The 13,254-nt window shown below is 40.2% G+C and overlaps 1 protein-coding gene across 4 annotated transcripts in view; it reads right to left on the reverse strand.

Moving 5' to 3' along the window:
• Window positions 1–305: 305 nt before the first annotated feature.
• Window positions 306–13,254, reverse strand: part of LOC108700067 (ectodysplasin-A) — a 182,447-nt gene continuing 169,498 nt past the window's right edge. The window contains exons 7-8 of one of the 4 annotated variants that reach the window (XM_018232933.2): window positions 3,052–3,167; window positions 306–1,834 (exon numbers count right to left, since the gene is read on the reverse strand). In XM_018232933.2, coding sequence (XP_018088422.1) covers window positions 1,592–1,834; window positions 3,052–3,167 — 359 coding nt within the window. In that variant the 3' untranslated portion in view covers window positions 306–1,591. Of the gene's footprint in view, window positions 1,835–3,045; window positions 3,177–13,254 lie in introns of all 4 variants that reach the window. The other 3 variants (XM_018232932.2, XM_018232931.2, XM_018232930.2) reach the window with 3 other exon arrangements.

Consider the following 13,254-nt stretch of genomic DNA (forward strand, 5'->3'; position numbering starts at 1 on the left):
CTCCAAACAGTGGAATGATAACTCACCACATAAGGGAAGAGGCCCAGGTGCACCGCCAATGGGCCAAATGAAAAGATACTGTATACAGATGCACTTCTATTGTTCCTTTTAATTGGGACAACAGCACAAACAATAGGCGCTGCTGCTCTTTACTTGCAGATGCCCCATGCACTCACATCGGCAGATCATCATTTGGCATGCATACCCAGACAGTGGGGCTGTATGGTCAAACTGCCTAATAACAATTGTGTCATGATTTACTCTATTTGCTGATACTGAAAAAACATATAGACCTTAAAGGTAAATAAGAAAAAAATCACTTTTATGTACATAAAGAATATTCACTTTATGGGTCTAACATTAAAACAGACCTATCTGTGCATCAACAAGGCCCCTGGATGAGCATTTGCATTCCTGCAATTGTATTGCTTCATTGCTATGAGAGCCCTGGGCAACATAAATATGTCATTCAACTGATTGTTTCCCAGTCTGCATTCCAGGTTCCTCGATATGCATGTTCTGGGGCAAAAGAGCTGATGCACCCTCAGCCAAAAAGTAGAATGTTGGCTAATGAAAGAAAATGTCATTCCAAGTGACTTCTCAATATACAATGCATTACACATTTTCCATGGTCTGAAGGGTTTTGTAAATGTAATTAGGATTGAAAGCAGTAGCTGTCTGAGCCTTTCTTTTCTCTGCCCTGGTGCAGCTTATTTATACAAACAATAGTAGTGTTTCTAAACCAAATACATCAATTTTACAAGTAGCAGCCAAAACCATAAACACTGGTTTTCTGCCCAACTCCATAAGGGCTCATATGGAGAAGTGCTGTAAGCACTGAACACAGGTTTTTAATGCAGCATGTTGCATTTGGTGCTTACTGTACATGTGCCTGTGTCAGTAAGCGCCCCTTTAAATAAATAAGATGTGTTCCTTCCTGTGATCCCCTGCAGCTAAGCGCTTTCAAACGGAACGCAGGGGGAGCACAGATTTAAGGGCTTGTCAGTACGAACCCTTACCCAATACACTTTATTTTTAAATAAAAATCTTTTCTTGACAATTTTCTGTACAATTTGTTTTTCAGTTACTCACAGTAAAAAGAAATATTCAGTTATGTGATGGCGATAGCTTGGCCAAAGACAAATACTTCCTTTCCTTTCAGGACTGCAGAATACTAAAGCGGAATACAGTGATTAATGCTCTTTCTTTAGTGTATATATGAAGCATGAACAGTAAGGGGGGGGGTGACAGTTCACTGGCTTTAATGTTCTGTGCCAGCCAGCTAGTGCAAGAAAAATCACAATGTCTGTAAGAACACTAGAAGAAAGGACCTGTTTTCAGGGCAGAATATTCGCTGCTGCTTCTTTCAAGGATTTGGGAATCACAGTCTAGCAAAATCAGAACAGAAATCATCACATTCTTCTCCATCAGGTTTATCCCACGGGCAGGATTTCCTTACACACTCCCATTTTTGTTTCACGGGACATAAGGACCAAAGGCCAAATTCCTCAGGTGTTTGGAGAATGGAAAAGCAATCGTTGGGCAGCAAACTTGTGCAGTCATGAATAGGTTCATGGCTGCCCTGCCAACCTTATGCCTCTCCCAAATGGATGGCTCCAAAGAAAGTTGTATGTTTGCTCATATTAATAGATATATCTGCATGCACCATCTTTACTGAGATTTTTTGTTTGGCCTTCAAGAGGCAGACCCCGGCAGTGTAGCAAGTATTGAAGTTAGTCTTTCCAGGCTCAATGCTGCGTGTGCACTGTAGAAAGGGCTTCTCGTCCACTACCACCTCATAACTTGCTAAATCTGTGAAATTTATATAGTAAACCTGTCAAAGAGTGAAAAGAATTACCCTGTTAGTACATCCAAGTGTTTACTTGTAAAAAGAGAGGGAATGTCTATGAAGAATTCCTAACAATCCTAACATTAATCAAGATGGCCCTGAATTTAAAGAAACAGTAACATCAAAAAATTAAAGTGTTTTAAAGAAATTACAATATAATGTACTGTTTCCCTGCACTGGTAAAATGTGTGTGTTTGCTTTAGAACGACTACTATAGTTACTATAAACAAACTGCTGTGTAGCCATAGGGGCAGCCAATCAAGCACAGTATATACAGTAGATAACAGTTAAGTTCTGAAGAATCCAATTAAATACTACAGAGCATACCTGTTATCTGCTGTGTATCCGGTGCATGGCTGACCCCCATGGATAAACAGCAGTTTCTTTACATAAACCATAAAAGAAGCAAACAAACCAGTTGACCCAGTGCGGCATAACAGTATATTATGTTTTTGTTACTTTAAAACACTTTCATTTTTTAATGTTACTCTTCCTGTAAAGATACAATACAAGCAGTTGTCATACTATATGGCAATGGTTATATATGGGGATCATTTTAATTTTCCAGTTGGAGCAATGGAGTATTTACTGTCTAAAGCCAGATTATATGAAGTTACATAAAGAACGCTATTGCTGTGGCCCTAATAATTCATGAGAAGGCTGTATCTGACCAACATGAGTCCTGAATGTTAGGAAGCTGCTGTTTAAGTCCATCTGAGCAGCAGACACATTTCCAACTGGACTGAGTCATCTTATTTCTTTGCCAATATTCTAAGATAACTTTTTCTAACATGAACAAAAGAAAATCCTCATTAAACAGATTACCTGAATGCCAATACTTCATCTAATGAACAAAAATGAACATAAATGGTTATATATGCACCAAAGTTCTAAGTGGACTTTGGCTAAGCAAAAGAAACCTCAATTCTACTCCAACTGCAGGCCCATCTCTTGGTGTTTGTTCAGGGTTAATCGTTGCACAAAGCATGACCCACTGGGTGGCAGGGAGCATTTTTGCACAAGTTTATGCCAGTGCTGCTTGCCATTGCTGGCAATGGGAATTGCCCACCAGTACCCACAGAATGCAAGATATTAAGTAAAACATGCACACATAAATTACCTTGCATGGAGGTGCCTGCTAACAATTGAGTTGCATAAAGATGGAAAATAGGAGGTAGGTCCAAGACCATACTCACTTCTACCTGACTATAGATGAGGTAGGTACCATCCACCAACACCTCCAATTCACCGCTTCTGGCATGCAGCTTAAACACCCTGTGGTTCATGGCAATGCGAGACCAGTCATGAAGGATTCCACCTGAAAGATCTCAGTGTGAGAGAATGGTAGTCACTCAGTACATGTTATCAAAAGCCAGCACAAGCAGCAAAATCAGAGGACATTATACAATTGTACAGTTTGGCTTCAAAGGCTTAAAGGGATCCTGTCATCGGAAAACATGTTTTTTTCAAAACGCATCAGTTAATAGTGCTACTCCAGCAGAATTCTGCACTGAAATCCATTTCTCAAAAGAGCAAAAAGATTTTTTTATATTCAATTTTGAAATCTGACATGGGGCTAGACATTTTGTCAATTTCCCAGCTGCCCCTGGTCATGTGACTTGTGCCTGCACTTTAGGAGAGAAATGCTTTCTGGTAGGCTGCTGTTTTTCCTTCTCAATGTAACTGAATGTGTCTCAGTGAGACATGGGTTTTTACTATTGAGTGCTGTTCTTAGAGCTACCAGGTAGCTGTTATCTTGTGTTAGGGAGCTGTTATCTGGTTACCTTCCCATTGTTCTTTTGTTTGGCTGCTGGGGGGGGAAAGGGAGGGGGTGATATCACTCCAACTTGCAGTACAGCAGTAAAGTTTATCAGAGCACAAGTCACATGACTTGGAGCAGCTGGAAAATTGACAATATGTCTAGCCCCATGTCAGATTTTAAAATTGAATATAAAAAAATCTGTTTGCTCTTTTGAGAAATGATTTTCAGTGCAGAATTCCGGTTGAGCAGCACTATTAACTGATTCATTTTGAAAAAAATGTTTTTTCCCATGACAGTATCCCTTTAAAGTATCGGAAAACAAAAAAGCTCCAATGGCAACAAAATGCAATATATAATACAGCTATATATGCAAAAAAAAAAACAAACAACTGGAAATCATATACAGTAATAATGAATTTTAACATCTATATTTCATCAGTAAAGTAATGGTATGAAGGAAATATGGCTGAAGTTGCCACCATACAAAACATATACAACCCTACCCTGACATTATCAGTATGGGTATGGCTAGCTTTAAAACCAACTGTGCGTGGTTGAGCATCTCCAGTCTGATCAAACACTTCAGAGTAAAAGTAGCTTTGCATGGGCTTTCCAAAACCTGGTTTTATATTTACAGGGATGTTCCACCTTAATATTTAATTTTAGTATATTGACTGCAAGTCATGCACCTGAGATATAAAATATACAAGCCACGTATACTCTTAATGGGACTGCACTATGCAAATCCATTATGGAAAAGGACCTTGGAGTCCTAATGTAGATGATAAACTTGGCTGTAGCAAGCAATGCCAGTCAGCAGCATCAAGGGCAAATAAGGTCTTGAGCTGTATTAAAAGGGGCATTGATTCATGGCAGGAAGCGTTCATTCTTCCACTTTATAGAGCACTGGTAAGGCCACATCTAGAATATGCCATACAGTTTTGGTGTCCATCACTCAAACATGACATTATTGTATTAGAGAGGGTACAGAGAAAGGCAACTAAGCTAGTAAAAGGTATGGAAAATCTTGGCTATGAAGAAAGACTGGCCAAATTGGGGGTGTTCACGGTGGAGAAGGGGTGTTCACGGTGGAGAAGAGGCGTTTAAGGGGTGATATGATAACTATGTTTAAATATGTAAGGGGATCATATAATAATTTCTCTAATGCTTTATTTACCATTAGGTTTTTCCAGCTGACACAAGGTCACCCATTCCGTTTAGAAGAAAAGAGGTTCCGCCTAAATATTCGGAAGGGGTTTTTTATAGTGAGAGCTGTGAAGATGTGGCAAAGTAGCTTTGCATGGGCTTTCCAAAACCTGGTTTTATACTTACAGGGATGTTCCACCTTAATATTGAATTTTAGTGTACTGACTGCAATAATCTAAGGCAACCTGTAATTTGTCTTCTTTTCAAAAAATATTGTAGTAACCATACAGGGTGGTTGTTAATGGTACATTCTGTACTTGGAGTAAGGTTCTTAGTGGGGTCCCTCAAGGCTTGGTATTGGGTCCACTTTTATTTAACTTGTTTATTAATGACTTAGTGGAGTGTATTGTAAGTAATGTATCAGTGTCTGCAGGTGACACAAAAATATCCAGCCCAATAAATTCCATCCAGAATGTGGCATTCTTGCAACAGGATCTTGACAAACTGGCAATCTGGGCAGCTAAATGGCAAATGAGATTCAAAGTTGTTAAATGTGAAGTCATGCACCTGGGAATACAGGGTTATGGAAGATAGCTCATAGTACAAGTTGATCCAATAACTAGTCTGACTAGCCATTTTGGAGTCAGGAAGGATTTTTTCCCCCTCTGAGGCAAATTGGAGAGGCTTCAGATGGGGTTTTTGCCTTCCTCTGGATCAACTGACAGTTGGGTAGGTTAAAAAAGTTAGAAGGTTGAACTTGATGGACGTGTGTCTTTTTTCAACCTAACTTACTATGTTACTATGTAATTCAGAAATCAGTGCACAAGATCAACAGAAGAGGTGTTGCAAAACCTTTCCTATGCAAGTAAGGATGCTGGGAGATAAACTTGTGTTTATAATCAGTGTAACAGTTCTGCCATGAATAGGTATTGAATAAATTTCCACTGAAAACATTGTACCTGAGACTGAAAAGGTAAGTATGTGTTTGGATAAGAGTTAGAATAGATCTGCAAACATATGAAAATATGACATCTGGTTGCAACAACAAATGCATATTTCCCATACAAAAAAACCATTTACTGGATAAAAATAACCAATATGCCAATGCAATTAACAATATTTATAGTTGAAGCCATTAGGAACATCTGTAAGGATGAATTGGATTGCTGACTACATGCCAGGCCTGCTCATCCAACTGTCTGCAAAGAGCCCAGACCTCACCCCAAACGACTGCACACTTCCTCATCATTAATAAGGTACAAATAAGGTTTATTAGCAGTGCTTGAATTGGGTTAGAAAAAGAGGAGGGACGGCGAATGTGCCGCGCGCAGCGCGGCAAAATTTTTGTTAAGGCAACGCCCACAATTAGTGGCCCCACCCCTTTTATTAAGCCCCGCCCACCAACCGTTTTTTGCTGTTTCTATAAATAGATAGAAAGAGATGATAGACAATAGATAGATAATAGACAGCTATAGATAGAAAGAAAGATGATAGATATATAGATAATAGACAAATAGAATCTATCATCTATCTATTTATCTGTCTATTATCTATCATCTCTTTCTCTCTATCTATTTATCTGTCTATAATCTATCTATCATCTATCATCTCTTTCTATCTATTTACCTGTCTATTATCCATCTATCATCTATCTATCTATCTATCTATCTATCTATCTATCTATCTATCTATCTATCTATCTATCTATCTATCTATCTAGTATCTATCTGTGTATCTATCTGTGTATCTATCTAGTATCTCTAGCTATCTATTTATCTATCTAGTATCTTTATCTATCATCTATCTCTTTCTATCTATAGATAGATATCTAGTATACTAGATATCTATAGATAGAAAGAGATAGATGATAGATAAAGATACTAGATAGATAAATAGATAGATATAGATACTAGATAGATAGATAGATAGATAGATACTAGATAGATAAATAGATATATGATAGATGGATAATAGACAGGTAAATAGATAGAAAGAGATGATAGATAGATAAAGGGGCTTGAGGGTTTAAAATCATTGTAACTAGACAGATAAGCATTGGCACTATAACAGTATTAGTAAAGTTCACGGAGAGGACCAGTTGTGTTTGACAGAGCACCAGACCCCGCTGTAGCACTGGGAGAAGCCGCTCCGAGATGCCCCAACCTCCAAATCTCATAATTTTCCCACTCACAGTTCCCTGTAACCTGACAACTGTGCAAGTGCCAGGCTCACCCAGTGCCACTCCCTCAACTACTAAATCGTATCCCCGCGCATAAATGACACATTAGCAAAATAAAAGGGAAGAGCCCTTTGGAAAGGGTTTCAGTGTGCTAGTTATAGAGGCAGACTTTCACTTTACACCTAAATAAAAGAAAATCTGTATGGTGTGATACTTTCAATAGAAATTGGTTATTTGTGGAAAGTAATTTACTCACAAGGGAGACAAGTTATTGTGCCTATATAATCATGGATGGTTCACTGCAGTCTCTTCAACACGATCCCTTGCAGTTCTACTATCTAACGGAGCCCTGCAATTGTTATGCCATTGCAGGCAGCTAAGCAGATTCATGGAAGCAATGGCATGGTGGGATTTGTATAGCAGCCGGTAGCAGTGCACTGCGGTACAAGCTGTATCAGTGAGAGAATCAAGGAGGGGGCACCATTGCACTCGAGAGAGAAATGATTTAAGGGAACTGCCCCCACAGACGGCCTTTGCAGGAGAGAGGATCGGCAGGAAGCTGAGCTCAGCACAACACACGTGCAACTGCCCTACGGCTGTGTGGAACGCCGCAGGCAGGTGAATTGCGCGGAGCTTCTACTGCTATCACCTTGTCAGTGTATTCCCCTCCCTGCCAGACCCCCATTGCAGCATTGCATTCATTGATGGTTCACTGCAGTCTCTTCAACACAATCCTTGTTCCACTATCTATAAATAAAACGGACCCCTGCAATTGTCCCTACTTACAAGACCAAGGATTTGGCGATCTCATCTATTAGGAAATAGTGTTAGCGGTTCACCGGTTCTGCGGCTCTTAGTCCTCACTGTGCACATGGCCGATCTCAACAGGGCTTGAGGTGCAGTTGGCGGTCTTCGTGGATCTCATCTATTAGGAAATAGTGTTAGCGGTTCTCCGGTTCTGCGGCTCTTAGTCCTCACTGTGCACATTGCTGATCTCAACAGGGCTTGAGGTGCAGTTGGCGGTCTTCGTGAACCACGCTAATAGTTGTTACAAATTTGTAAGCATGCTCCACGAAGACCGCCAACTGCACCTCAAGCCCTGTTGAGATCGGCCATGTGCACAGTGAGGACTAAGAGCCGCAGAACCGGAGAACCGCTAACACTATTTCCTAATAGATGAGATCCACGAAGACCGCCAACTGCACCTCAAGCCCTGTTGAGATCGGCCATGTGCACAGTGAGGACTAAGAGCCGTAGAACCGGAGAACCGCTAACACTATTACCTAATAGATGAGATCGCCAAATCCTTGGTCTTGTAAGTAGGGACAATTGCAGGGCTCCGTTTTATTTATAGATAGTGGTAGTGGAACAGGGATCGTGTTGAAGAGACTGCAGTAAACCATCCTTGATTATACACAGTACACACAATAACTTGCCTCCCTTGTGAGTAAACTACTTTCTGCAAATAAATAAATGTTTTGTGCAATTTTCTGAAAGGGAGGTGAAAAATGAAAATAGAAGGAGGGTGTGTCTGCTCCGCGATGAAACAAGTAGTAGCAAGGGCAGCAAAATATAACTTACAGTTATCTTTTCTTCGGCACGCCAGGCCTGCCCAGGTCCAGCCCTCACACTCCATCTGCTGCACACGACTGCCTTCCTACGCACTAACTGAGGCGCTATTTGTTAATATTTAAGACCCGCCCAGCCAATAGGCTGTTGTTTCAGTTGGCACTCTCTAAATAATTGGACAGAGCATGTGTCACTCATTAAAAAGAGCGCAAAAAAAAAAAAAAGGTTCCGGTATTATTAATCTTACCATCCCGCCCAACGGGATGGATACTAGCAATATAAAAAAAGTAACGGGATTCCATCCCGCCGCATCCCGCCCCAATTCAAGCACTGTTTATTAGTTTTCATAATAATGTGCAGTCATATGAAAACGTTTGGGAACCCCTCTTAATTCTTTGGAGTTGTGTTTATCATTGGCTAAGCTTTCAAAGTAGCAACTTCCTTTTAATATATTACATGCCTTATGGAAACAGTAGTATTTCAGCAGTGACATAAAGTTTATTGGATTCACAGAAAATATGCATCATAACAAAATCAGAAAGGTGCATAAATATGGACACCCCAACAGATATATTACATAGATGTATTACATAGTACTTAGTTGAGCCTCCTTTTGCAAATGTAACCTCTAGACGCCTCCTATAGCCTTTGAGTGTCTGGATGTTTTTGACCATTCATCCATATAAAATCTCTCCAGTTCAGTTAAATTTCATGGCTTCCAAGCATGGACAGCCTGCATCAAATCATCCCATACATTTTCAATGATATTCAAGTTGGGCGACTGTGATGGCCATTCGAGAATTTTGTACTTCTCCCTCTGCATAAATGCAGACTGTTTGAGGCGTGAGTGCAGAAAGGGCTTCTTTCTCATCACCCTGTCATACAGATGTTCTTTGTGCAAATTGCGCTGAATTGTAGAACAATGTACAGATAGACCATCTGCAGCAAGATGTTCTTGCAGGTCTTTGGAGGTGATCTTTGGGTTGTCTGTAACCGTTCTCACAATCCTCCGCATATGCCGCTCCTGTATTTTTCTTGGTCTGCCAGACCTGGGTTTTACAGCAACTGTGCCTTCCATTTCCTGATTCAATTCCTTACAGTTGAAACTGTCAGTTTAACCCTTTAAGTGCCACAGATCGTAGAATCTACGTTCTGTGGATCAAAGGACCAAAGTGCTACAGATCGTAGATTCTACGTTCTGCAGCACTTCCGGGTTTGAGAGCAGAGGAGCCGGCTGTTAGAGCCGCTCGCTCCGTTCCTCCTCGATCCCCTGCCACTAGGCAATGAGCAGAGCAGGGGAACGAGTGGCCCCTGGGGCGCGATCGCCCAGGGGCCCCAAAGCAGTAGCAGGCACGTGTTACTTACGTGTCCTGCTGCTGCAGCCTGCACTGCGCCGTCCAGCTCCACCCCCACAGCACAGGAACAGGCAGATCATTGCAGAGCTCTTCCTGGGACCCCTCCACATCGTGTGCAACACTCTTCAGCGACTTTTTCAGGTTAGTGCAACAATTACACACACAAACACACCAACACACACTTATTACAGTTATACACACTTAGATTCACACTTACACACACTTACACATACATTTTTGGGGATCAGGGGGGTCACTCACACTCCCTGCACTCACACACACGTGCACACGCACACACGCGCACATAACATGTAATTTACCAATTGTACACACGCACATACATGGCTTTGTGGCTTTTTTTTTTTTTTTCTTATCGCATCGTCTCTTTTTTGTCTGAAAAAATGTTTTATTGCCATTACGAATAGTGTATTCGCTAACCGTACTGTGCAATGCCTTTTGTATTTTATTTTGGTGATTATACTGCAATTTTGGGAATTTTGGTACATTTTTAGCCATTTTATTGAATTTTTAGCCATTTTATTGCATTTTCAGCTGTGCATATGTTGTGTTCACTTGTTTCTGTCCGTATAACCTATTTGGCCCAGCTAAAATATTCAAACTGTGATTCTGACGGCCGATTACACTAGTCTGGAAAAAAAAACCGTTGATTTTTGTGGTTTTATTGGATTTATTTGCGTTTCACTCTTTTCTGTCTTATTTTGTTTTGCCTTGTAAATTTTATCTACTATATATCCATTTGAGCGTCTCCGTGTGCCACATAGTTTGGTATATCTATGCATATTGGGCATCAAAGTGTTCAGTAGACCCCTGCCGTTCATATTTAGGATGTTTTATGCTGATACGTTACGAAATGTGGGGCATATAATTGGGTAAAATTCAAGCTTTGTGACGATTTTCAGAAATTTAATAAAAACCCTTTACGTTCAGCATTGCTTTGCAGTTTGGCAGTTTGCAGTAGAAACACATATTTACCCATATTGGATTTGTCAGAATGTGTACTTTCTGAAAATATATGGTTTTCTAAGGTCTCTGTACTGTTAGGGGGTCTTATGTCGCGTAATACATATACCAGGTGCTTATATTGCAGCAGCCAGTGCGTCAGTCGTGAAAATGTATATACACTATTGTCTTTTGGGCGTCTCTGTGCGCCACATAGTTTGGTATATCTATGCATATTAGGCATCAAAGTGTTCAGTAGACCCCTGCCGTTCATATTTAGGATGTTTTATGCTGATATGTTACAAACTGTGGGGTATATAATGGGGTAAAATTCAAGCTTTGTGACAATTTTCAGAAATTTGATAAAAACCGTTACATTCAGCATTGCTTAACAGTTTGGCAGTTTGCAGTAGAAACACATATTTACCCATATTTGATTCGTCAGAATGTGTACTTTCTGAAAATATATGGTTTTCTAGGGTCTCTGTACTGTTAGGGGGGTCTAATGTAGCATAATACACATACCAGGTGCTTCTATTGCAGCAGCCAGCGCGTCAGCAGTGAAAATGTATATACACTATTGTCATTTGGGGGTCTCAGTGCGCCACATAGTTTGGTTTATCTATGCATATTGGGCATCAAAGTGTTCAGTAGACCCCTGGCGCTCATATTTAGGATGTTTCATGCTGATACTTTATGAAATGTGGGGAATATAATGCGGTAAATTTCAAGCTTTGTGACAATTTTCAGAAATTTGATAAAAACCGCTACGTTCAGCATTGCTTTACAGTTTGGCAGTTTGCAGTACAAACACATATTTACACATATTGGATTCGTCAGAATGTGTACTTTCTGAAAATATATGGTTTTCTAGGGTCTCTGTACTGTTAGGGGGTCTTATGTCTCATAATACACATACCTGGGTGCTTATATTGCAGCAGCCAGTGCGTCAGTCGTGAAAATGTATATACACGATTGTCATTTGGGCCTCTCCGTGTGCCACATAGTTTGGTATATCTATGCATATTGGTCATCATGGTGTTCAGTAGATCCCTGGCGCTCATATTTAGGATGTTTCATGCTGATACTTTACGAAATGTGGGGAATATAATGGGGTAAAATTCAAGCTTTGTGACAATTTTCAGAAATTTGATAAAAACCGTTACATTCAGCATTGCTTTACAGTTTGGCAGTTTGCAGTACAAACACATATTTACACATATTGGATTCGTCAGAATGTGTACTTTCTGAAAATATATGGTTTTCTAGGGTCTCTGTACTGTTAGGGGGTCTTATGTCACATAATACACATACCAGGTGCTTAAATTGAGGTAGCCAGAGTGACATTCAAGAAAATTCATTTGCACTATTTGTACTTGGGGGTCTCTGTATGCCACCTAGTTTGGTAAATCTATGCATTTTGCGCATCAAACTGTTTAGTAGACTCCCATGCTCCTATTTAGGATGCTTTATGCTGGTAATGATACATGGACATTACGATGCTGGAAAGTTGAAGCTTTGAGGCAATTTTCAAATATTTCACCAAAACCGAAAATTTTGAGAAAGCCTTGCGACTCAGTAGTTTGGAGCAGAAAGGCATGGGTACCCATTTTAGATTCAGTAGAATGTGTACTTTCCAAAAATATTTGGTTTTGGGGGGTAAACCTATATGTTTGCATTTTTACCCCACAAAAAATGCAGTCAATGTGTTGATTTTTCATTCACTGAAGTTACCCACAGGACTATTTGTATGCGCTAACTTCATTTTGGGACCTCTAAATGCCAGATACTTTGGTAAACCTATACACAATGGGCACCGAACTGTTTGGAGGACCCCTGGCAACCATATTTAGGGTGCTTTTTCTTGGTATGTAGTGATACACATGCAATATAATGCTGGAAAGTTAAAGCTTTGAGGCAATTTTCAGATATTTCACCAAAACCGCGAAATTTGAGAAAGCCTTGCGACTCAGTAGTTTGGAGCAGAAAGGTATGGGGACCCATTTTAGATTCGGTAGAATGTGTACTTTCTAAAAATATATGGTTTTGGGGGGGGTAAACCTATATTTCTGTGTTTTTCCCCAGAAAAAATGCAGTCAATGTGTTGATTTTTCATTAGCTGAAGTTACCCACAGGACTATTTGTATGCGCTAACTTCATTTTGGGGCCTCTAAAAGCCAGATTCTTTGGTAAACCTTTGCACAATGGGCACCAAACTATTTGGAGGACCCCTGGCAACCATATTTAGGGTGCTTTTTCTTGGTATGTAGTGATACACATGCGATATAATGCTGGAAAGTTGAAGCTTTGAGGCAATTTTCAGATATTTCACCAAAACCGCCAATTTTGAGAAAGCTTTGCGACTCAGTAGTTTGGAGCAGAAAGGCATGGGTACCCACTTTAGATTCGGTAGGATGTGTACTTTCCAAAATAT

This window comes from Xenopus laevis, chromosome 8S, assembly GCF_017654675.1.
Source record: "Xenopus laevis strain J_2021 chromosome 8S, Xenopus_laevis_v10.1, whole genome shotgun sequence".
Lineage (NCBI taxonomy): Eukaryota > Metazoa > Chordata > Amphibia > Anura > Pipidae > Xenopus > Xenopus laevis.